Genomic DNA, 24,913 nt, shown 5'->3' with positions numbered 1-24,913 from the left:
AAGTTGCTGGTGGCAGATTGTGGATGAGTTAAGTGTTTATGGAGCTAGGAACTTTGGAAAGTGTGAAGAGAGGGTCCCGGAGACATTGGAGATGGAGGTGAGAAAGATATGAAAATGTCCAAAGATGTGCGGATTGGGTGGTTTGGCTATGTTAAATTACCTCTTAGGGTCCAAAAATGTTCAGGTTAGATGGGGTGGTTACGGGGATAGGGTACGGCAGTGGGCTTAGGTAGGGTACTCTTTCGGCAGCTTGGTGAAGATTTGATGGGCCGAATGGCCTCCTTTTGCACTGTAGGGATTCTATGATTCTAAAGTTTTGGAGCTGAGTCAGGGCCAGAAAAGAACAATATTTTGAAAGTGGAAGTAAGCAAGTTTAGATAAGATGTGGAATTCGTAGCTCAGTTGGGATCAGCCAAGGACACCAAGAATATCATTGGGTTGAGCTTAAACCAACAATCTCATAGAAAATAGGATCAAGGATTTGGAGGTGGTGGTAGAAGATGATGGTTCTTGATTTTCCAATACTAACCTCCAGAATTTCAGACTCAACCATGATTTGATGGTGGACAGATATTTGGACATCAAGGGCAACAAGAGGTGGAACCAAGAGTGGCAACGGAGCAGGTTTCATCAGCTTAGATATGATGATGAATAATGTGGACAAGAGACAGCATCTAGATGAGGAATAAGATGGAACCCTGGAGCATTTTGATCATCCGAGGGTGAAGCTAGCATGCCATTGCAGGAAATACGTTGGCTAAGTCAGGATGAGCAGAACTCGTGGCCCGTGAGAGGCCAAGTGCCAACGAGTTACACCACAGAAGAGAGGTAGCAGGAAAGAATGCTGCAATAGCCAAGAGGTTTACCCAACATACAACTCATTCTATAATGGCACTTGCAGACATTGTGTGTTAAACATAGAGGATAGACCCAATTGATACTGATATCCTTCACCTTGATGAGCAATCGGCAGTAGATACTCGACTGTTTTGGACTTTCCTGAAGATTCATTTGGCTCATTGTGAAACAGACCAAGAGAGACAATGAGACACCCAATTCACTAATCTTCAGTGAGAGGGTGCTGCATTGTTACAGGAGATATCAAACTCAGGCCGTCTCCCCTCTCAGGTGGTAATAACATAGCTGAAAGTACTATCGATGGTGAACAGGGGCACGCTCCTCAATGTATATCCGTCAGTTATAATTTAAGAACAGATTATCCATTCATTGTCACCTTGCTGTTTGTCGAAGGTTGCTTTGAAAACTGACTGCCGCATCTTCGGAATTGCAACACCAGCTATGCCTCCAAAGGTACTTCATAAAATGTAAGGCACTTGGTGGGTCCCACACCTGAGCAGCAGTCAGTTGTTCAAGAGGTTGGAGCTCATTCCCCAACAAGTGTCAGTGGCTGTGGGAGGAACAAGCAGGGGCAAATTTGTAAAATGGTTCAAAAAGAGGGGAGAAGGTGGAGAACTGGGGTCGGGGGGAGGCATTTTACTGTTAGTACGGAAAAGGTTAAGCGGAGACTTAATAGAGGCATTCAAAATGGTAAAGTGTTTCAATAGAAGAAATAAGGAGAAACTGTTTGCAATAGCAGGAGGGTTGGGAAGCAGAGGGGACAGATTTAAGGTGTTTGGCAGAAGATGGAAGGTGGAGAAGATCTGCAGATATTTCCTTATACACGGTGAGTTGTTGGGATCTGGAAAGTGCTGACTGAAAGTTGGGATGGAAGCAGATTTAGTAATGACTATCAAAAGCGAATTGGATAAATACTTGAGAAGAACAAATTTGCAGGGCTATGGTGAATGGCCCTCCATTGATCCTGCATAGTTCTCCAAAAGAAAGACCCATGGGTCATATTGAAGAAGTTGGAGAGAGTCCCTGGGCAAACAGAGAATGTGCAAAATATTCAGTGATGCTCTGAAAAAGACCTGGAGGTGGCTTTGGCAACTTTCAAATGCTGGCTGTCTCGTGCTGACCTTCCATGACCCCAAGCGCCATACTTCACTCACACAGACACAGGCTGTGTCAGATGTCAGTGTGAAAATGAATCAGCATGTTTTCACAACCTGTGCCCTTAAATTCCAATGAAACGTTGACTGAATTCTCATGGCTCTAATTAGCCTCTGAGGAGGCAGCATGATGGGGCAGAGTGGAGAAAGCCAGTCCACCATGAACTCCTGTGTGGTGACTATAACCTTGATGCCATTATTTGCGAATTACCCTGCCAGCTCTCAAGGCATCGCACCAGCTTTGACAAAGAGTCATCCTGACTCAAAATGTTAGCTCCCTTCTCTCTCCACAGATGCTGTCAGACCTGCTGAGATTGTCCAGTCTTTTCTTTTGTTTCAGATTCCAGCATCCACAGTAATTTGCTTTCATCTCTCAAGATATCGATTGGATTCCAGGCTGTTTGTCAGGTCCCCTCCATTTGTAATCTTGTGTACTGTTGTCTGGTAACGCTCATGTGAAGGGTGTTTCACTATTTTAAAAGGTGTTATATAAGTACAATTTTTGTTGTATACCCTCCCGGTCACCCCCACCAAAAAAAGTCCTGTCCTTTCTGGATGGTTCCTAACCTATGTTCCTGCCCATGCTCAGTACTCCATGTATGTGTCCTCACTTACAAATGCTTCCAACGGTTTGCTCTGAATGCCAACTTTTGCAAACGCTCCCTAACACATGCTGCAGTTCCTGGAGCTTTCCTGTTTGTGGACGCTCCCTGAACCATAACCACCTGTGGGACTAGAAATCTGCTACATGAGGTTTGGGGCACTTCGGCATCCCAACCCATCATTTCTGTCCCATTATTTGTGGTGGGTTTGGTGAGCCTTACCAGGAACATAATTTCCACCTCTCACCCTCTTTTACAGAGTTGCCTCTTGGAGACGCTCCCTTGCGCTTCTGCAGGCAAGTTTTAACAGATGCTCCCTAAATCGGCCAGGCAAGTTTCCGGTTGGCTGCGGGGTGATTTGGGTTTTTTCCTCTTCCTTTTGCAGACGCTCCCTAAGGCCGCAGCGAGCAGCTGCACATACAAGATTTACATTTTGCGTCTTGTGCGGAGCGCTGCCCTTTGCAGACACCCCCTTGGCCGGAGCCGGGGCTGCTGTTTGCTCCCAGTTTCAAATCAGTCCCGGCGTGCTGCGCGCTGCTAACGGCTACAGACAGAGAGAGAGAAAATATATACAGATAGAGAGAGAAAATACCCCGAAAGAGAGAGAGAGGAGCAGGAAAAGATGGCAGAGTCTCTACCGCAGACTCCAAGCAGACACGAGAAAAGCCTGGGGCTCCTCACCACCAAGTTCGTGTCCCTGCTGCAGGAGGCCAAGGACGGCGTGCTCGACCTGAAAGTGGTGAGAAATAGAGGGGGAGAGAGTGGGGGCAAAGGGAGAGGTGGGCGAGGGGCAAAGGGAGAGGTGGGCGAGGGGCAAAGGGAGAGGTGGGCGAGGGGCAAAGGGAGAGGTGGGTGAGGGGCAAAGGAGGGAGGGAAGAGGGTAAGGGGGAAGATGAGAGGCAAAGGAAGGGAGAGGGTAGGGGGTGTCAGAGGAGGGGGGGGAGAGGGTAGGGGGTGTCAGAGGAGGGGGGGGAGAGGGTAGGGGGTGTCAGAGGAGGGGGGGGAGAGGGTAGGGGGTGTCAGAGGATGGAGGAGAGAGATCCGATCGGAATTGGGAAAGGGGATATGCGTGTAATGAAGCCGGGAGGCAAGAGGAAGCGGAAAGGTGGCTGGAGGGAGAGTGACACAGGCCGGCGCGGAGTTACAGGAAACACGAGGGAGGCGATGGAACGCGGAGACACAAAAAGATACAGTCGCCGCGTTCCAAAGTGTCTTCGCGTTCCAAACGCCAGCCCGGGGGGGGGGGGGGGGGGGGTGAACACGTGCTGCACCTCCTGCTGCCCATACCCCCCCGCAAAAAAATAAAATACAGCCCTTAGTTGACCCAGATGAGCTGGCCTTCTGATTTCCCCCCACCCCCAGCAGTCAGCATGTGTCCTGCCTGTGTTTTGAGGGACGCACATGCATTCGAGCGACCTCCATTTATTTTCTGCCTGCTCTATATGATCTAGCTGATGGAGTGGCTGTGACAGCCCAATGTTTGGGAGGGGGTGCAGCTTGTTTCCCGTAACCCCCCCCCCCCCCCAATCAGCAGGACCCATACCAGTCCATTTGAGCATTTAGTCACCCGTATAAGGGTATTAACAGCGTGGATGTGGAGAGGATGTATCCTCTTGTGGGAGAATCTGGACCTCGGGGTCACTGTTTAAAAATAAGGGGCCGCCCATTTAGGATAGAGATGAGCTATTTCTCCAAAAGGGGGTGGAAGCAGAGTCTTTGAATACTTTTTTGAGGCAGATAGATTATTGATTATCTGTGGGTGGGTGAAAGATATTGGGGGTAGGCAGGAATGTGGAGTTGAGGTTAGTCAGATTAGCCACAATCCTATTGAATGGAAGCACAGTTTCGTGTGGCTCACTCCAAATTTGTATGTTTAACAAATACGAGTTATTACGTTTGCTTTCTCAAGCTTTAAGGGTCCCTTGTTCTCTTCTATACCCCATCTCTCCCAAAAGAGCCCAAATTAAATATCCACCTCCTCCCTCCTCTTGGTGTTTCATTCAGCATTTGATAAACGTTTGTGGCATCTGTTGATTTTTAAGGCATCGCGGGGAAGGAGAATTCTGGAGGTCGAATTATCAGGCGAGGGAATTGGGGAAAGTTGAAATGTCTATTTGCAGTGGTGTCTTTCTCTCTACTTATTTGCAGGGAGGGGCACGAGTGCATGTTATCTTGTACGTGCTTGTAAACTGAAGGAGAGAGGAACCCGACCTGTCCGTGTCAGTCAGGACATAGTGCTTGTTGCTGGCTCCGGTGCTGTGTTCTGTCTGACGGAGACATTGCTGAAATCCACGAGGTCAGAACCGTTACTGAACTCGGGCTAGGCAGGTAGATCTTCGCTTTGCTGCATGGTTTGGCGGAGCCTGAAACAATGCTGGAGTCTGTTCAACAAAACACACACTCTCGCACACACTGTTTCTCTGGCGGTGTGGCCGCTTGTTGCATTGTTCAGTGCCACACACAGTTTCCCAGAGGTCAAGCGGTTCAGTCCTCGAGCTCTGCTGAACTACTGCATCTCAGACAAGACAGCAGTGCAGTCTCCGCTTCCATCACCATTCCGGGTGTCCTGTGAGAAAGGAGACATGTGGGGTGGGTGGTGGGGTGGGGGGGTGGACTTGGGGGGGGCGGACGTGGGGGGGGGGGGTTGGGGGGGGCGGACGTGGGGTGGGGTGGGGGGGCGGACGTGGGGTGGGGAGGGGGGGGCGGACGTGGGGTGGGGTGGGGGGGGCGGACGTGGGGTGGGGGGGGGCGGACGTGGGGTGGGGTGGGGGGGGGGGCGGACGTGGGGTGGGGTGGGGGGGGCGGACGTGGGGTGGGGTGGGGGGGGCGGACGTGGGGTGGGGGGGGCGGACGTTGGGTGGGGGGGGGGTCCAGTTAAGACATTCATGCATGAAGCGCTGCTCATACAGTTCAATAGCCTGCAGGTGAGGACAGCTCCCTTGTGTAATGTTTCAGAGAGTGGCCCTTGGCCGGAGTTCAGGAGGAAGGTGGAAATTGTATCCTGGGAGGACCAGTCAGCGACCCCGCAACACACTCTTGCTGTATTCTGGGGGATGTTAACCCATTAAGGTTCCTTAATTGATTTAATCTTTGAGATTGACATTCTGATCTCCACCCTTGCACAGTTTAAGAAACTGTGACCGAGCCTGTCCAATGACCTGTAGAAACTGTCGTTCTCTCCTTGGGCCTGGAATTTGTAGGTTATTCTGCTTGTTCCAAGGCATTACCACTCTGTGCTGCGGTACTTGAAGAGCTTCAGTCCGCACCTTGCTGACCCCAGCTGAGGCAGCGGCGAGGGTGCTGAAAGCAGGGGGGGGGGGGGAGAGAAGTATTTGGAATCACCCAGGCTTTCCCCTGCTCCAGTATCGGCTTTGAGCTATGCCCTGATTCTCTTCACAGTTTGATGGCCTGCCGGCGCTCCCTGCCCATTGGGGTGAATAACCCGCGGTGGTTAGAACCAAGGGAAAGTCGGTGCGGATCGCGGTGGGTTTCTTTACGTGCCGGAGTGACATCGAGGGAGACTGCAATTTACAGCCGGAATGGAGCTGATTGAGTGAGTCCGTCAATCACTCTTGGAGCTCACACTACTGTCAGTGACTGGCATTGATGTTACACAAGGCTATACCTGTTATACTTTTGGTGGGGGGGACTTTGCTGCGGTTTTAGTGTTGAGTCCGGAGACTCTAAATTTGAAGCCACAAGTCTCACGCCTGCCTCCCTACCACTGGCTCACACGATGGTGGCAGCAGTAACTCTGAAACAATGGGGGTCTCTTCTCGACCTTCCGGGATGAAGCTCAAGTTGCTCGCAGCATCTCAATGTTTTAGACTTGGCCAGCCACACTAAGACTGCTGAGATTCTAGCTGTTATTTGAGGGTGTTTTGTCAGTGTGCCAACCTTTGAAGTGGGGGGGGGGGGGGTTGTCGGGGGCAGTGCCTTTGGATGTGCCTGTGTCTTTTTTTTAAATTTACAGTGCCCGATTCATTTTTCCAATTTTGGGGCAATTTAGTATGGCCAGTCCACCTACCCTGCACATCTTTGGGTTGTGGGGGCAAAACCCACACAAACACTGGGAGGATGTGCAAACTCCACACAGACAGTGACCCAGAGCCAGGATCGAACCTGGGGCCTCAGCGCCGTGAGACTGCAGTGCTAACCACTGTGCCACCGTGCTCCCCCTCTCTGCGTGCTTTCTGCTGAGCAGAGGGACATTCACAGCGACACATCCCCAGCCCTCTGCAGTCCTGCCTCACTGTCACCAGCGAGGGGGCCCTGTTCCATTCATGATCTTCCGTCAGGAAGTGAAAATGGCCCTGGCGGGTCAAAGGTGACAAAGTATTAAGGGGGTGTCATGGGTTCCTGGGGAGTGGAATAGCAAACTCCATTCATGCCATCCGGAGCATTCCTTCACCTTTGACCCTCGGAACCCATTGTAACTCCTGGTAATGTTGTGAACACCCGTAATTAAAGGTGAATTATCTGCCGTTTCGAATTTCCGTAATTGCTTCAGCACAGCTTTTATTTTCTCCTTTCAGGGGTGGAATTTATTTGAGTAAGCTGCTTACTGATGGCCGAACTCCCTTGCGATAATCACTTCCCTCCTGTGTGGCTCTCTGTGCCTTGGGCCATGCTCTGGGTGCAGGAGCAGAGGTCTGGCCTGTTTCGCAGACATATACCAGGGCAGCCCGTTCTGCGATTGATGTTTCCTTCAGTGTTTTTCTGAATTGGCCGTTCTGCTCCGACTGATGCTTGGGTTAAGGTTCAACGGTCAGGGGTAACCTCCACCCCAGCCGCCACTATTTTGCAGCCGCTCCTTGATGTGAACAATGCGCGTTGATTGCTTGGGGATATTCGGTCCAATTCTTCCAGAATCCCTCCCACCTCAAATTGTCGACGAGTCTCGTGCAGACTCTTTGTTATGTACTCGACCGGAGGTGAGGCTCCTGGCCTTGTTGAGGATGCTAACAACTGGGTGAGTGAGTGTGGCTGGACACTGGGAAGGGGCCTGGGCTGATGTGATCAGCCTTCCCACTCCCCAGCCCAGGGTCACAACTACATCTGCGGCACCTTCCCATTCCTGATCAGTGAAGCTGTTTGTCACTTAAAAATGCCATGAAGCTAACTGATGCCCTCGAGGGAAGAAAACCTGCCATGCTTTCCTCCTCTTGCCTGCATGTGACTGCAGTCCCATGCCAAATTACCCTCTGAAGTGGTCCACAAAGCCGCACAACCTTGCGATGTAAGGCCCCCACCCCCCCCCCCCCACGGCTGATTAAGGGCACTGGGAATGAAATGAAAATCGCTTATTGTCACAGGTAGGCTTCATATGAAGTTACTGTGAAAAGCCCCGAGTCAAAGGACTGAAACACGGTAGCACAGTAGTTAGCACTGTTGCTTCACGGCTTCAGGGTTCCAGGTTCGATTCCCAGCTTGGGTCACTGTCTGTGTGGAGTCTGCATGTTCTCCCAGTGTCTGCGTGGGTTTCCTCCGGGTGTTCCGGTTTCCTCCCACAGTCCAAAGATCATAGATCATAGAATTTGCAGTGTAGAAGGAGGCCATTCACCCCATCGAGTCTGCACCGGCTCTTGGAAAGAGCACCCTACCCAAGTTCAACACCTCCACCCTATCCCAGTAACCCCACCCAACACTAAGGGCAATTTTGGACACTAAGGGCAATTTAGCATGGCCAATCCACCTAACCTGCACATCTTTGGACTGTGGGAGGAAACCAGAGCACCCGGAGGAAACCCACGCTCACACGGAGAGGATGTGCAGACTCCGCACAGACAGTGACCCAATCCGGAATCGAACCTGGGACCCTGGAGCTGTGAAGCCATTGTGCTATCCACAATGCTACCGTGCTGCCCTTTGTGCAGGTTAAGTTCTCTAACCATGCTAAATTGCCCCTTAGTGTCCAAAAAAAAGGTTAGGTGGGGTTACTGGGATAGGGTGATGTGTGGGCTTAAGTAGGTTGCTCTTTCCAAGGGACAGTGGAGACTCATTGGGCCAAATGGCCTCCTTCTGCACTATAAATTGTATGATTCTATGAGTTCATGATGGTGGCTTAGCACCCTACCTGCTGGGCAGCCAATAATTGCTAACCCTGTCCATGACACCACACCCTGAAAATGAACCGTAGAATGGTTACGAAATAGAAAGAGGCCATTGAACCCATCGTGTCTGCACCGGCTGGGAAAAAATGAATTGCCCATTCTATTCCCACCTTCCAGCACCTGGTCCATACCCTTGCCGGTTACAGCACTTCAGGTGCCGATCCAGATATCTTTGAAGTGAATTGAGGGTTTCTGCCATAGAATCCCTACAGTGCAGAAGGATGCCATTCGGCCCATCGAGTCTGCACTGACCCTCCGAAAGCGCACCCCGCCTAGGCCCAAACCCCCTCCCTATCCCTGTAGCTCCCAAACCTAATCTGCACATCTTTGGACTGTGGGAGGAAATCGGAGCATCCGGAGGAAATCCTTGCAGACACGATGGGAGAAAATGCAAACTCGACACAGACAATCACCCAGGGCCGGAATCGAACCAGGTCCCTGGCACTGTGAGGCAGCAGTGCTAACCACTGTGCTGCTTGCCGGTACAGGGAGCCAATCCCTGATGCCCAGCTTCCCCGGGTGGAAAGGTTTCTCCTGTCCCCTCTAATCCTTCAACCAATCACCTTAAGTCTGTGCCCCCTGGTAATTGGCCTCTCCCCCAGGCCGAATAAGCCTTCCCTGCATTTCTGGGCTCCTACTTTAACTAGGAATGAGCCAGGGATTGACGAGCAGTTGGCAAGGGAATATTTGGTTTCTGCCGGGCCATGTCATTGCCTGTGGCACATTGTCCAGCCTATGTTGGCATTGGGCAGCCAGCTCATGGTAAAGGCAAAGTGTAAGACGGCATTGTGGGAGCGGTTCAGGAGCCGTCAGCTGTTTCTGCGTTTCGCCATCTTGCAGGTCAATGTTCCCCCTCGCCCGCCGTCAGAATTGTGAACCTCGGGTTGTGGTTGGCGCTGTCCTGCCAGCCTTTCTGCTCTGCACCAGCCCCCACTCTTGTTGGTCACACTTCACCCAGGCAGGCCGCTGAGCAAAAAACCATGTTACTGTTTCTGTCGGTCCCTGGATTGGATTTGGAGGGAGAGCGTGAAGCACAGCCACCATCTTGTGGAGTGCCCAATTCTTTTTTTCCAATTATGAGGCAATTTAGCGTGGCCAGTCCACCTATCTTGCACATCGTTTTGGGTTGTGTGGGTGAGACCCACACAGACACGGGGAGCATGTGCAAACTGCACACGGGGCCGGGTTCAAACCCAGGTCCTGGGCGCCGTGAGACAGCAGTGCTAACCACTGCACCACCTTGCTGCCCGGGGGAATCATTGTTTCTGCCTGTCCCGTTGATTCATGCCCTATTGCAAATGAGCAGTGGACAGTTGTTATGCACGATCTTCGGAGTGGGTGGGGGCGATGGTCCTGGTTTTTTTCGGCTTTATTGAATCTGCATCCCAGAGGTTTGCGCTGCACGCTGCCAGACACTCTGGTGCCGTACTGAGAACTGCTACATTACCAGCAATGCCATACTTTGGGATGAAGCACTGAACCCAAGGCCTCGTGTCCTTGTCGTTTAGTGAGAGATCTCGGCTTACAGTTCAGAGGTGGACTTTCCTGCCTGGCTTTCCTCCTGACCAACAAATACTGACCCACCAAAAATTAACCCAACAACTCACTTGCCTCCTGTTCTTGACTGAGCAATATGTGCCTCTCCGAGTCATTACACTCAAAAATCCATTTTGTGTGAGTGTCGCGCTTCAGGATTATCCCTAGAGACTTTCCAAGTTGCTGTTTAATATAAATGTCTTTTTAAATGGCGGAGGGGGAGAATTGGGGCCCTCAGCCCGGATGTGAAGCCCTCCTGCCGCTGGTTGGGTGAAGCTACTGCAGGTTAATGGGCGCGGTTGGCAGGTGGCAATGTGCTTGCTGGCTAGATTGCGGTGGTTAGCAACGGGGCTTGTTCTGGCTCTGAGAAATAGTGACCGTGGCGCCCCTGGAAAGAGTCTGGCCCAGACAACCACTGCTGTCATCTGAAATAGGATGTGCATTCCTTCTGATTCAGCAGATAGAGGGAAGCATGGCAGAGGACATAGGAGCTTGGAGTTATCCTGAACAATGCTCCACGGTGGGGCTGTTCTGGGGTGACCTGTGCAACCATTTACCTAGTGTTGTGTTCTGCAAAATTATCAAAAGATTCACATGACGAAAGCAAGCTTAGGGACCTTGGGCCTGCTTGGGGAACTGCATTCAGGTCCAGCCGAGTGCTAATTTGGTGGTCCTGTTGGTAATATTTGGGCTCCTGTCTGAACTAAGGCCTTCAAGGCCTCTGTCCAGTTTTAATGCGCTTCAGATCAATGTTGTTCCCACTGCCAGGAATGACTGAGGTGGTCGATGGAACCCTGTGCTGCCCGCCTCTTTTCGGCTGCCTGCTCCTGAAAGCAGCTCCCTGATTGGTGGGATCTTGCAGCTCCCTGATTGGTGCATTTAAACCAGTCAGGGAGTAACTTTTCGAATTCCCTGGGTGTAGGGGACTCAACGGAGCCGACGAGGAACCAAATGCCGGGGTGCCACTGAGGCAGGGGGTGCAGAGCGGTGCGCTGCTGAAGGGCACCTTGCTGGCAGGGTCCAGGACAGGCAGTGCTAAGACATTATGGCTGTTGCGCACACATCCCAAACAATATGCCCAAAACACACTGTCGAACCGTCAGACATCAGGTATCACTTCAAAACGGCTTCAAAACGGCTTCTTCTGACTGTACACCTAAAATAATCCATCCAAAGGAGTTAACTGTGTTTTTGTGTGTTGAGATCAGGTCCCCCCGCTATAACACAGCCCAGTGAAGAGGGTCCTTGCCTCGGGACAGCATTATAGGTGAAACCAGGTTTGTTCATAGCTGGCCCCCGGTGTCTGGGCATAATCCCACCAGATCAAATACTGCGTACGTTTCCAGACAGTTTGTGCAGCCCTCCAAAATAAATGAATAAAGCAGGTGCTGTGTAAAGTCAAGCAAATAATTCAATGGCTGTTGTTCATTATTTTTATTTTAAAGCGGGTGTCTCTGTCCTAGGCATTTGTAGAAATTATTTTTGGGGGTCGAAGGTGACCCCACATTATACCGAGCTCCGTGTTCTGGCAAACCGTGTTCTAACAGGGCCTCAGGGAATCAGCAGCAGAGTGCCTGTGGCCAGCCCACTGTCAAATATGCAAAACCCCGATGACTGTGTGCCAGGGGCTAGGTATGATGGGACAAACACGGGCCTTGCTCAGTGCTTTGGGAAATGTGACAGCGATGTGCTGAGACCAGAGGGGAGGGAGGGGAGAGGGTCTGATAGGCAGATCCCCTCGGGAGCGTGGAGATTAGTGGAGGGGCAGGTCTGATAGGCAGGTCGCCTGGGAGTGGTGGAGACTAGTGGAGGGGGAGATCTGATAGGCAGGTCCCCGAGGGAGGGGGGCGGTCTAATGGGCTGGTCCCCTGGGAAGTAGGGTGGGGGAATTGGTCTGATAGGCAGGACTCCTGGGAGGGGCGGGCTGTGGTTAGACAGGACTCGTGGGGAGGGGTACGGTCCTGGGAAAGGGGTTTGGGGGGGGGGGGGGCTTGATGGCCAGGCCCAGACTGGAGGGATTGGGGCTTGGCCCAAGGGAGAGATAATTCAGTGGACTGGGGCTTATTCGAGTTTGAGTGGACTGAGCCTTATTTGGAGCGTGTAAAAGGACAGTGTCCTGGATGGAGGGGTGTGCTTGGGGTGGGTCTCTGATTTTGGATGGGGGAGGAGGGGGTGTGTGGTGGGCATATATTAGATTTCCAGTAATGGTGAGTGCTGTTGACCACATTGAAGCAACTCTATTCAGCTAAAACTGTCGGGTGAGTGAGCCGATAGAATTGCATATCTGAGGAGTGTCTTCTAATATCCCATCATGCCTCACCTGAATGAGAGCGATTCACCGCGGTAACCAGTACCACAATACCCTAATGACAGGTTCTGTTCTGCTCTGCTTCGACTACAGGTTCTGTCTGGGATGGGGGTGTTGTTATCAGACTGTTGTTCACGGGGGTGGGGGGGTTGGAGGAGTGGAGTGATGTTGTCCCTCCAGCTCTCCCCCCCCCCAGCCACTTCACGTCACGGTGATTATTGAATACCTGTCAGAATCTCTGTTTCTTTCCCAAGGGACAGGGCTGTCTGCATGGCTCAGCTATCCAGATGAGCGCTGGAGGTGGCACCGAGTCCCAGGGCCCACTGGCTAATTACTGCTGGCAGAGACCTGCTGTGAGTCACGGGCACCCAGTATTCCAATCTGGAGCATCCCCCTTGACAACTCTGGCCAAATGCCCACCACGCAAGGAGGGGGTGGGTGGGATAGTGGTCAGGACAATCACGCGGCCCATCCTTGATGGATGCTGGATAAACACGTTGCAGCTAGTTTGTGGAAGGTGTGTCATGGGGCGGGATACTGAGGACGTAGAAGATGGCCATTCCCCATTCTGACCCTTTCATTGAACTCAGTACCCCCCCCCCCCCCCCCCCCCCCCCCCCCCCACCCACCAAGACCGGCGAGGGTGGTTTAAAATATTTTGATATTCCCATTTGCACTAGCCAATCAGTGACACCTCCCCGGCCCTGCATGAGGATTTGAGACGGTGGTGATGCCTTGTGCGGTTGCATAGCCTGGCTGCTCTTTGTTCGCACATGAATTGCCGTTAGGCCCATGGTAGAGATTTACCCTGGCAGGAGCCAGTGCTGAGGAGTAGAGACGGGGAAAGCAGGGCCAACACCCACAGTGCTGGGTTTTGTAGAAATGTTTCCCACACACGAGGTGACACAGACAACTTGCTTGGATGGTGCAGGGCAGGTCCCTTGAGTGTCACTCCGTTCGGACACTTGTGTTACAGTTGGAGGGTGGACTTTCTCTCTTTCCCCCCCCCCCCCCCCCCCACCCACCCACACACAATGTGAACCATCCGTAGACCTGGCGCTGTTTTGTGGGCTGTGGGTGGGAGAAGCAGGTGTGCCAGTTTGAGGATTGTACCTTGGTTCTAGCAAAATAAAACATTTGCCCACCTGAAATCCATGAATTTACAGTGGGCATTGCCAGGCATCCAGTGAGGACTGGGATCCTGGCTGAGGAAGTGCATTGAGCTGTTGGCACTGAGGTCAATGGTAGGATCTCGCTACTCCCTCGAGTTGCAGTCAGCTGACTGAACGAGAATGTTGAGACCAACACAGCTCCAGTGGTATGACTGCAACCTGATAATACACCAGAGTCCCAGGCTTTGGCCTTCCACAGAAAATCTGCGCCACACTCAACCGTTTAATGACAGGTCAGGGAAGATGTGGCCAATAGGGAACAGCTGGCATTGTGACTGGGACCATTCAAATAGCACCATCACCCACGTACTCAACATCTGCCACCAGAGATCCATTTCTGGTGGCATCACAACCCTTCACTATGCCAGCCTGAGCGTTGACCTGTACCTGCTACCCCAGCTATACGGAACATATCCATAGAATCCCTAGCATGGAGAATGAGGCTATTTGGCCCATTGGGTCTGCCCTGACCTTCTGAAAGCGTATCCTATCTAGACCCTGTAACCCCATCTAATTTGCACATCTTTGGACTTGTGGGAGGAAACCGGAGCGCCTGGAGGAAACCCACGCAGACACGGGGAGAAAGTGCAGACTCCACGTCACCCGAGGCCGGAATTGAACCAGGGTCTCTGGCGCTTAGCTATATGCCTCACTGTTACAGACTTGCAAAAACACATTATGGAATAAAAGGTCTTATTAAAGAATGGATTTTGACTTCCGGTTGCGGCTATGACCAGCTAAGTCGCACGTTTGGCTGCTCCTGCTACAAAGGTGTTTTCGGGCCGATTGGAGGGCCCCAACGGCGCTGTAAGGACAAATCCCGGTGGGGGAAGGCTCCCTGAAGAGAACCAGACCAACTTTATGGTCGGTACCCGGAGTGGGGTGGTAAAGAAAGCAACAGCAGCTCCCAAAAAAAAGCGGGGGAAGAAGACCAAAATGGCGGCCGGTGGCGCACCCGAGGAATGGAGGAAATGGGCGGAGGAGCAGCAGGCCGCTCTCCTGCGCTTCTTTACGGAGCTGAAAATGGAGCTCTTGGAGTCAATGAATGCGATGACCACCAGGCTGATGGGAGCCCAGGCGACCCAAGAGGCGTCGATTCGGGAGCTGCAACAGGAGATGACTGTGAGGGAGGAGGAGGCCACGGTCCTCGTGGGAAAGGTAGAGGTGCACGAGGCACTCCACCTGAAATGGCAGAGCCGTTTTGAGGAGCTGGATACCCGAATGAGGCGGAAGAATCTGAGGATCTTGGGCCTGGCAGAAGGCCTGGAGGGGTCAGACCTCCCGGGATATGTAGCAGAAATGCTGAGCTCCCTGATGGGGGCAGGGGCCGTCCCTTCGCCCCTGGAGCTGGAAGAGGCCTACAGGGTCATGGCTAGGAGGCCAAGAGCAAATGAGCCCCCGAGGGCGGTGCTGGTGCGGTTCCAGCGACTCAGCGACCGTGAGAGAGTGCTGGAGTGGGCCAAGAGGGAAAGGAGCAGCAAGTGGGAGAATTCGACGGTGAGGGTCTACCAGGACTGGAGTGCGGAGGTGGCAAAGCGGCGGGCCCGGTACAACCGGACGAAGGCGGTGCTACATGCAAAACGGATCAGGTTCGGAATGCTGCAGCCAGCGCGCTTGTGGGTCACCTACAGGAACCAACACCACTATTTTGAGTCCCCAGAGGAGGCGTGGGCCTTTGTACAGGAAGAGAAACTGGACTCGAATTAGACCCAGGGGATACTTGGCGGCCGTAGCCGCTCGGGTACTTTCAGCTGAATTCTTTGTTTGGATTTTGAACTCTTGCTGTGGTTTTTCTTCTGATGTTTTTTCCCCCTTGGCCAACTTCCCTTAGTTATTGTTATTGTGGTTATTCATGGTTATTTATGGTTATTTATGCTGTTTGGTAGAGGGCGACTGTTAAGTACATTGTTATTTGTGGTCTATCTGTTATTTATGATGTTAAGTTGGGGAGGTGGGACGGGGGGGGAGAGCAGATCGGGGATATGGGCCCCTAGGGGGGGTTCTTTTACAGGCATGGACGGGGACGGGGGTGGAACTGAAGATGGCGGGGGGGGGTGTGGCAGGGCGAAAGCGCGGGCTTTCCTCTGTTTTCCCGCGCGCGGGGCAGAGGAGGGGGGAGGGGAGGAGTGCGGGGCGTGGCTAGCAATGGCGACCTTTCCCGCGCTGGAGCGGGGCCAGGGAGGAGTGGCAAGGGGGGGGAGGCCCCCCCCCCCCCCCGAGCCGGGGGGAGTCGGAGTGTGGCAGGAGCAGCCGGGTCAGCGTGAACCAGCTGACTTACGGGAGTACGATGGAGGGTACATCGCGGCTAGGAGGGGTCCTAGCCTGGGGGGGGGGGGGGGGGGGGGGGGAGGGGGGTTAGGGAGGGACACCGGGTTGCTGCTGAAAAGACCAGAAACGGGAAGTGGAGGACTGGAGAGGTGGGGGGAGGGGGACATCGTCATGGGGAGCGGGTCAGAAGGGGAGGGTCGACCCGGGGCGAGCAGGGAACAGGACATGGCTAATCGGCAGGGGAAGGGGGCGGGTCGTCCTGCGACCCGGCTGATCACTTGGAACGTGAGGGGGTTGAATGGGCCGGTCAAGAGATCAAGGGTATTCTCACACCTGAAGGGACTGAAGGCTGATGTAGCAATGTTACAGGAGACCCATTTGAAGGTAGTGGACCAGGTTCGCCTGAGAAGGGGGTGGGTGGGACAGGTGTTCCACTCTGGATTGGACGCAAAGATACCGGGGGGGTGGCGATTCTGGTGGGAAAGAGGGTGTCGTTCGTGGCGGAGGAGGTGGTGGCGGATAAGGAGGGTAGGTATGTGATGGTGAAGGGTAAGCTGCAGGGGGAGAAAGTGGTGATGGTCAACGTATATGCCCCGAACTGGGATGACGCGGGTTTTATGAGGCGCCTATTGGGCCTCATTCCGGGACTGGAGGCAGGGGGCTTGATCATGGGGGGGGACTTTAACACAGTGCTGGACCCCGGGCTAGACAGATCGAGCTCAAGGACCAATAGGAGGCCGGCAGCGGCAGAAGTGCTGAGGGGGTACATGGAGCAGATGGGAGGAGTAGACCCATGGAGGTTTGGTAGGCCGAGGGCGAGGGAGTATTCATTTTTCTCCCACGTCCATAGAGTGTACTCCAGAATCGATTTCTTCGTGTTGAGCAGGGGGCTGATCCCGAGGGTACGGGAAGCTGAGTACTCGGCCATTGCGATCTCTGATCATGCACCGCATTGGGTGGATGTGGAAATGGGGGAGGCGCGGGACCAGCGCCCGCTGTGGCGGCTGGATGTGGGGCTGTTAGCAGACGACGAGGTGTGTAAAAGGGTCCGGAAGAGCATTGAGAGCTATCTGGACTTGAATGACACGGGTGAGGTGCAGGTGGGGATGGTCTGGGAGGCCCTGAAGGCAGTGATCAGGGGAGAGCTGATCTCCATAAGGGCGCACAGAGAAAGAAAGGAGAGGCAGGAGAGGGAGAGGCTGGTGGGGGAGCTATTGGAAGTGGATAGGAGATATGCGGAGGCACCAGAGGAGGGGCTGCTGGGAGAACGGCGCAGCCTGCAGGTCAAGTTCGACCTGCTGACCACCAGGAAGGCAGAGACGCAGTGGAGAAGGGCACAGGGCGCGGTCTATGAGTATGGGGAAAAGGCGAGCAGGATGCTGGCACACCAGCTTCGCAAACGAGATGCGGCTAGGGAGATTGGGGGAGTGAAGGAGAGGGGCGGGAAGGTAGTGCAGAAGGGGCAAGAAGTGAACGGGGTCTTCAGGGATTTTTACAAGGAGTTGTATCGGTCTGAGCCGCCGACGAGGAGAGGGGGAATGGAGGACTTCCTAAACAAATTGAGGTTCCCAAGGGTCCAGGAGGGGCTGGTAGAAGGGCTGGGGGCGCCAATAGGGCTAGAGGAGCTAGTCAAGGGAATAGGTCAGATGCAAGCGGGGAAGGCGCCGGGGCCAGATGGGTTCCCGGTGGAATTCTATAAGAAAAATGTGGACTTGGTGGGACCGGTACTGGTACGAGCCTTTAATGAGGCGCGAGAGGGGGGGGTTCTGCCCCCGACAATGTCGCAGGCTCTGATCTCCCTAATATTGAAGCGGGATAAAGACCCCGTGCAGTGCGGGTCCTACAGGCCTATCTCGCTTCTGAACGTGGATGCCAAGTTGCTGGCAAAGATCCTGGCAGCTAGAATAGAGGATTGTGTGCCAGGGGTAATCATGAGGACCAGACGGGGTTCGTGAAGGGGCGGCAGCTCAACACGAACGTGCGGAGATTGCTGAATGTAATTATGATGCCGGCAGTGGAGGGGGAGGCTGAGATAGTGGTAGCGCTGGACGCGGAGAAGGCATTCGATAGGGTGGAGTGGGAGTACCTGTGGGAGACGTTGGAACGGTTTGGGTTTGGGGAAGGGTTTATTAAGTGGGTGAAGTTGCTCTACTCGGCCCCGACGGCGAGTGTAGTGACAAACGGGAGGAGGTCGGAGTATTTCGGGCTCCACCGAGGGACCAGGCAGGGATGTCCCCTATCCCCCTACTTTTCGCACTGGCGATTGAACCGTTGGCGATGGCACTGAGGGGTTCAGGGGGGTGGAGAGGACTGACTAGGGGAGGGGAGGAACATCGAGTATCGCTGTATGCGGATGATCTACTGCTGTACGTGGCAGACCCAGAAGGGGGAATGCCGGAGATAATGGAACTATTAGCAGAGTTTGGGGACTTTTCGGGGTACAAACTAAATTTGGGCAAAAGCGAGGTTTTTGTGATACACCCGGGGGACCAGGGAGAGGGTATTGGGAGACTCCCCTTCAAGCGAGCAGGAAAGAGCTTTAGGTACTTAGGGGTGCAGGTGGCAAGGAACTGGGGGACCCTCCACAAGTTGAACTTTTCCAGGCTGGTGGAACAGATGGAGGAGGAATTTAAGAGGTGGGACATGGTACCGTTGTCGCTGGCGGGGAGGGTGCAGTCAATCAAAATGACGGTCCTCCCAAGGTTCTTGTTTTTATTTCAGTGCTTGCCCATCTTCCTCCCTAGGGCCTTCTTCAAAAAGGTGACGAGTAGCATCATGAGCTACGTGTGGGCGCATGGCACCCCAAGGGTGAGGAGAGTCTTTTTGGAGCGGAGTAGGGACAGTGGAGGGCTGGCACTGCCCAATCTCTCGGGGTACTACTGGGCGGCAAATGTGTCAATGGTGCGCAAGTGGATGATGGAAGGGGAGGGGGCAGCTTGGAAACGAATGGAGAGGGCGTCCTGTGGCAACACAAGCCTGGGGGCCCTAGTAACGGCACCATGGCTGCTCCCCCCCACGAGGTACACCACGAGCCCGGTGGTGGCGGCCACCCTCAAGATATGGGGGCAGTGGAGGCGACATAGGGGGGAAATGGGAGGTCTGTTGGCGGCGCCAATAAGAGGGAACCATAGATTCATCCCGGGGAACATCGACGGGGGATTTCAGAGCTGGTACAGGGTGGGCATACGGCAGCTGAAGGACCTGTTTATAGAGGGGAGGTTTGCGAGCCTGGGAGGGCTGGAGGAGAAGTTTGAGCTCCCCCCGGGAAACATGTTCAGATATTTACAAGTGAAGGCATTTGCTAGGCGGCAGGTGGAGGGGTTTCCCCTGCTCCCCAGTAAGGGGGCGAGTGATAGGGTGCTCTCGGGGGTCTGGGTCGGAGGGGGGAAGATATCAGACATCTACAAGATAATGCAGGAGGCGGAAGCAGCATCAGGGGAGGAGCTGAAAGCCAAGTGGGAAGGGGAGCTGGGAGAGCAGATAGAAGACGGGACGTGGGCGGATGCACTGGAGAAGGTCAACTCTTCCTCCTCGTGTGCGAGACTGAGCCTCATTCAATTTAAGGTGCTGCATAGAGCTCACATGACGGGGACAAGGATGAGCCGGTTCTTTGGGGTGAGGACAGGTGTGTCAGATGTCTGGGAAGCCCAGCGAACCATGTGCATATGTTCTGGGCATGTCCGGTGCTGGAAGGGTTCTGGAAGGGGGTGGCAAGGACGGTTGTCGAAGGTGGTGGGGTCCAGGGTCAAACCAGGATGGGGGCTTGCGATCTTTGGGGTCGGGGTAGAACCGGGGGTACAGGAGGCTAGGGAGGCCGGAATACTGGCCTTTGCGTCCCTAGTGGCTCGACGAAGGGGGGAGGGGGGTGTGGGGGGGAGGGGGGTGGGGGGGGAGGGGGGTGGGGGGGGGGAGGGGGGGGGAGGGGGGTGTGGGGGGGAGGGGGGTGTGGGGGGGTGTGGGGTGGGTGGGGGGGGAGGGGGGTGGAGGGAGGGTGGAGGGGAGGGGGGGGAGGGGGGTGTGGGGGGGGGGGGGGGGAGAGGGGGGTGGAGGGGGGGGGGAGGGGGGTGGGGGGGGAGGGAGGGGGGTGGGGGGGAGGGGGGGTGGGGGGAGGGGGGGGGGGAGGGGGGGTGGGGGGGAGGGGGGGGTGGGGGGGAGGGGGGGGGGAGGGGGGGGTGGGGGGAGGGGAGGGGGGGGGGGGAGGGGAGGGGGGGGGGGAGGGGGGGTGGGGGGGAGGGGGAGGGAGGGGGGGAGGGGGGGAGGGGAGGGGGGGTGGGGGGGAGGGGAGGGGGGGCAGCAAGGATCGTGGGGGGACATGCACGACTGTAACGCGGGCAAGTCTGCTCGCTGCTCATGTCTGAAACTGTAGGCTGCCTTGTTTGTTAAGGTTGCCTGGGGGGGGGGGGGGGGGGGGGGAGGACTGGTTGCGCGCGAGAGGGCGGGCGAGGGAGGGACATTTGCCTAGAGGGATTGTGTTGTAAATAATTTAAAACTTAGTAGGGGTAAATGTCTGTATGGAAAAACTCTTTCAATAAAATTATTTAAAAAAAAAAAATTAAAGAATGGATTTTAAAAGGAATGATGCTAAACAAACTCTTTATAGAACATTGGTAAGAGAACCCCCCCCCCCCCCCCCCAATCTTTGCAGCTGGAGAATTGTGGCCAGTTCTGGGTGCCACATGTTTGGAAGGATGTCAGGGCCTTGGAAAGGGTACAGAGGAGGAGATTTACAGGAATGATATCCGGAGAGAGAGAAACTTTAGTCCCATGGAGAGACTCGAGGCACCGAGGCTGTTCCCCTTTGAGGCGGGAAAGTTAAGGGCGATGCTGAAGATGAGCAGGGGTTTTAATGTAGAGACTGTTCCCACTGGCAGGAGAGTCCGGACTGGCAATATGGCGGGGGCAGTCTCAGTCATAATTTTCAGAAAGGGACTTCAGGGCAGCAGGGTGGCGCAGTGGTTAGCACTGGGACTACAGCACTGAGAACCCGGGTTCAAATCCGGGCTCTGGGTCACTGTCTGTGTGGAGTTTGCACATTCTCCAAGTGTCTGCGTGGGTTTCACCCCCACAACACAAAGATGTGCAGGGTAGGTGGATTGACCACGCTAAATTGCCCCTTAATTGGAAAAAAAATAATAATTGGGTACTCTAAATTTATTTTAAAAAAGAAAAAAAAATATTTTTAAAAAGGGGGGTTGTAATCCCCTCACATTTATATTGCGTCCTTTTGCGATCTCGGGCATATCCCGGCGCACTTTACAACCGATTTAACACTAGGTGTGGTCGCAGGTGTAATGCAGGAAAAGCCAGTTAGTGCACAGCAAGCTCCCACAGACAGCAGGTGAAATTGAGGTGTTAGGTGAGGGATTGATATTGGCGAGGACATCGGGGAAAGCTCCTGCGCTCTTCAAAATAACCCTTTAGGATCTTCCCTACCAAACTGAGGGGGCTGCGTGGTCTCCATTTCGAGCCTCCGCCAGAAGCTGCTTCCTCCGACAGCGTAGAGCCCTCCCCAGTACTGTGCAGTACAAAGTTCACACAGGGAAAGTTGAAGGAGATTGTATATGAGGTATTCACAATCTTGAGGGGTCTGGACAGAGTAGACGGAGGGAAACTTTCCATTGGCCGAGGTCAAGAACCAGCGGGCACAGCTGGAAGATGATTGGTAAAGGTGACATGAGGAATAGCTTGTTTACACAGTGTGGTTGGAGTGTGGTGAAGGCATGTCATCGTGCTCTTTGTCATACGTTGCAAACTTGACCTGAAAATATGTACAGTCCTGCCAGAGTCGGATGCGTTCCAATATTTCCAGAGGGAAATATTTGCAGGGCTGTGGGGGAAGTGGGATCTACCTTGACTGGTTGAATGGCCTGATCCTGTGGCAGTAATTCTGTGAACTCCTTCCTGGCGGCCTATCTAAAGTCAGAGGCTTGCGCCACCCTTTTGTGCGAGGCAGCAAGTTCCCAGTGAGCTGGCAGGTGGGGCTTGGCTGTAGGAGATGCAGCCAGGATCTGCACTGTTAGCTGCCATCTGGACTGCAGTTGTGACGCCCTCTGCGGCCAAATAGTTTGGGGGTCTTGAAACTCAAAACTGGCTCTGGTGCCTGTGGGACCATATGGCAGACAGAATTGATGACGTCAGGAAGAAAGGGGAGATGGTGGCAGAGTGGTTATGTTACTGGACTAGTATTCTCGTGCTCTGGGGCCATGTGTCAGGGCATCTGGTGGAATTTAAATTCAATTAATTAATTAAATCTGGAATTGAACACTCGTCACAGTAACGGTGACCATGAAACTGTTGTCAATTGTCATAAAAACCGCCTCATTCCCTAATGCTTGTTAGGGAAGGAAATCTGTCATCCTTACCTGGTCTGGCCTACATGGGACTCCAGACCCACAGGAATGTGGTTGATTTTTAGCTGTCCTCTGAAATGGCTGAGTCAGCCACTCAGTTCAAGGGTAATTATGGCTATAACCGCGTTCTGTGAAATAATTTTTTAAAAACATGGTGGCATTGGGGTTTTGAGGGAGGGGGAAGGACAGTTGGATGCAAACAATCGAGGCCAGCCTGCTCTGTGTTTCCACCTTCATTGTCAGGCCTACCTGGGAACGCTGATAGAACTGGCATACATCACCCTCTGCCTGCTGGCTGTGCCAGTCTGCTGCCATTTTGCCACATGTTGCCCTTTGGTGCCAGTCTGCCAGTCAGCAGGAGCTCATGGGCAGATGAAGTCGGTGAATGTGTCAGCACCCCATTGGACAGTGAGTCGCCTCGCAGTCATTTCAACCCTTCAGCGACCCGGATGTGTCTGCGTGGGAGTTCCCCAGTCCGGGGGCAGGGCTGACTGAACTGAGTTGACTTTCTCCTTTTTATATTTCAGTGTTTTGTTTTTTTAATCAGTTTTTGACACCTTCTTTGAGCCTTGTAGTGAAGGTGCGGAGGGGTAATACACGACAGATATTCCCCGTCCACAGTTAAACCTCCCTATGAAGCAGATCGAGACGGGTAAAGGTTCCCCAATTCACTCGAGTGACTTTGTTCTGTCTGAACTCACTGCCTGTTCGCTCTTTGTCCATCCCCCAGCATATGGTTCAGTTCAGGACACTCTAACGTGACCTGACATTATTATGAAAGATGTTTTCAGATTAGAGTCATAGAGTTTTACAGAAGGTTAGGTGGAATTACGGGAATACAAAATGGGAGTGGGGCTAGGTAGGGTATTCATTCAGAGAGTCGGTGCAGACTCGATGGGCCAAATGGCCTCCTGCACTGTAGGGATTCAATGGATTCACAGATAGAGGCCCTTCGGCCTTCATGTCTGCACTAGCCATCAAGCACTTATCTGTTCTAATCCCATTTCCCAGCACTTGGTCCGTAGCCTTGTTTGCTATGGCATTTCAAATGCTCATTTAAATACTTCTTAAACATTGTGAAAATACATAGGCACAGAAGAAAGTATAAAAAATGATTTACCAGAACAACATCAGCTCGGAGAGGTTATACTGATCAGGAGACATTGAACTGACTTCCGGCTCTCTTCTCTAGAATAGAGAAGACTGAGGGCTGAGCCTATTTGAACTCTTTTTAGAGGCAGTGAAAAGCTTTGATAAGGTGGATATGGAGATGTTTGCATTCTGGGAAGACCAGAGTAAAGTGCCACAGCTATAAGATAGTCATAGTAAATGGTTAGCACTGCTGCCTCACAGCGCCAGCGACCCGGGTTCAATCCCAACCTCCGGTGTCTGTGTGGAGTTCGCACTTTCTCCCCGTGTCTGCGTGGGTTTCCTCCGGATGCTCCGGTTTCCGCTCTCAGTCCAAAGATGTGCAGGTTAGGTGGATTGGCCATGATAAATTGCCCGTTAATGTCCAAAGATGTGTAGGTTTGGTGGGGTTACGGGGATAGGACGGGAGTAGGGTGGACCTAGTTAGGGTGCTCTTTCAGAGGGTTGGTGAAGATCCATAAGCCGAAAGGCCTCCTTCTGCACTGTAGAGTATTCTATGTTCTAATAAGGAGGAGATTCTGGACTTGTGGCAATGTCACTGGATCAATAATCCAGAGGCCCAGGGGACATAGGTTCAAATCCTACCTCAGCCATGTTGGAATTTAAATTTGATAAATAAATCTGGGATATTACGTTAGTCCCAGTAATGATGGCTATGATGACCATCACTGTCGTCAAAACCTATCTGGTTCATTAAATGTCCTTTAGGGAAGGAAATCTGTCCTTGCCTGATCTGGCCTACATGTTACTCCAGCCCCACAGTGATTTGCTTGACTCTTAAATGCCCTCTGAAATGGCCGAGCAAACCACTCAGTTCAAGGGCAATTGGGGATGGGTATCCCTTGCTAGTGACACCCACATCGCATGAAATGAGAAAGAAGAAGCCATTAGGGAATTTGGAGAAAAAAAAAACTTCCTTGCTTAAAGAGTGGTTGGATTGTGGAACTGCTACCACATGTTGTTGAAGAAAATAGTTTGGAAGGGTTTGTGGGGAAGCTCAGTGCACCAGGGAGAGAGGAATGGAAGGGTAGGTTAATAGAGGGAAAGGTGGGTGGAAGGAGTTAAACACCATTATGGGGCAGTTGGGCCAAATGTTTTATCTTACATTTTCAATGTAAATTCTGTTTTCTGTTCAGGCAGCAGATACTCTGGCTGTGCGGCAGAAGCGACGGATTTATGACATCACCAACGTTCTGGAGGGAATCGGGCTCATTGAGAAGAAATCGAAAAACAGCATTCAGTGGAAGTGAGTGCGTCTGCAAAACCGAGCGGCGGGGCAAGCGTTTAACAACAGACCATTTCCGAGTCTCCCTCTCCCTCCCAAACCTTTTGCTCTCCTTCTCACCTGCGCCCCTCCGCCCTCGGGGCCCTCTCTGCTTTCCCCCTCCTCCCTTTTCCTCTCT

At 53.2% G+C, this 24,913-nt stretch overlaps 1 protein-coding gene across 2 annotated transcripts in view; it reads left to right on the top strand.

Moving 5' to 3' along the window:
- The first annotated feature begins 3,012 nt into the window (after positions 1–3,012).
- Positions 3,013–24,913, top strand: part of e2f4 (E2F transcription factor 4) — a 45,070-nt gene continuing 23,169 nt past the window's right edge. The window contains exons 1-2 of one of the 2 annotated variants that reach the window (XR_005461847.1): positions 3,013–3,353; positions 24,647–24,756. Coding sequence is in view for 1 of the 2 variants with exons in the window: in XM_038807074.1 (XP_038663002.1) it covers positions 3,237–3,353; positions 24,647–24,756 (227 nt within the window). In the remaining variant the exon portion in view is untranslated. The remainder of the gene's footprint in view (positions 3,354–24,646; positions 24,757–24,913) is intronic. The other variant, XM_038807074.1, reaches the window with a different exon arrangement.

The sequence above is a fragment of the Scyliorhinus canicula genome, chromosome 9, assembly GCF_902713615.1.
Source record: "Scyliorhinus canicula chromosome 9, sScyCan1.1, whole genome shotgun sequence".
In the NCBI taxonomy this organism is placed as follows: domain Eukaryota; kingdom Metazoa; phylum Chordata; class Chondrichthyes; order Carcharhiniformes; family Scyliorhinidae; genus Scyliorhinus; species Scyliorhinus canicula.
Note: the sequence above shows the minus strand (reverse complement) of the source record. Positions and strands in the feature narration are given on the sequence as shown.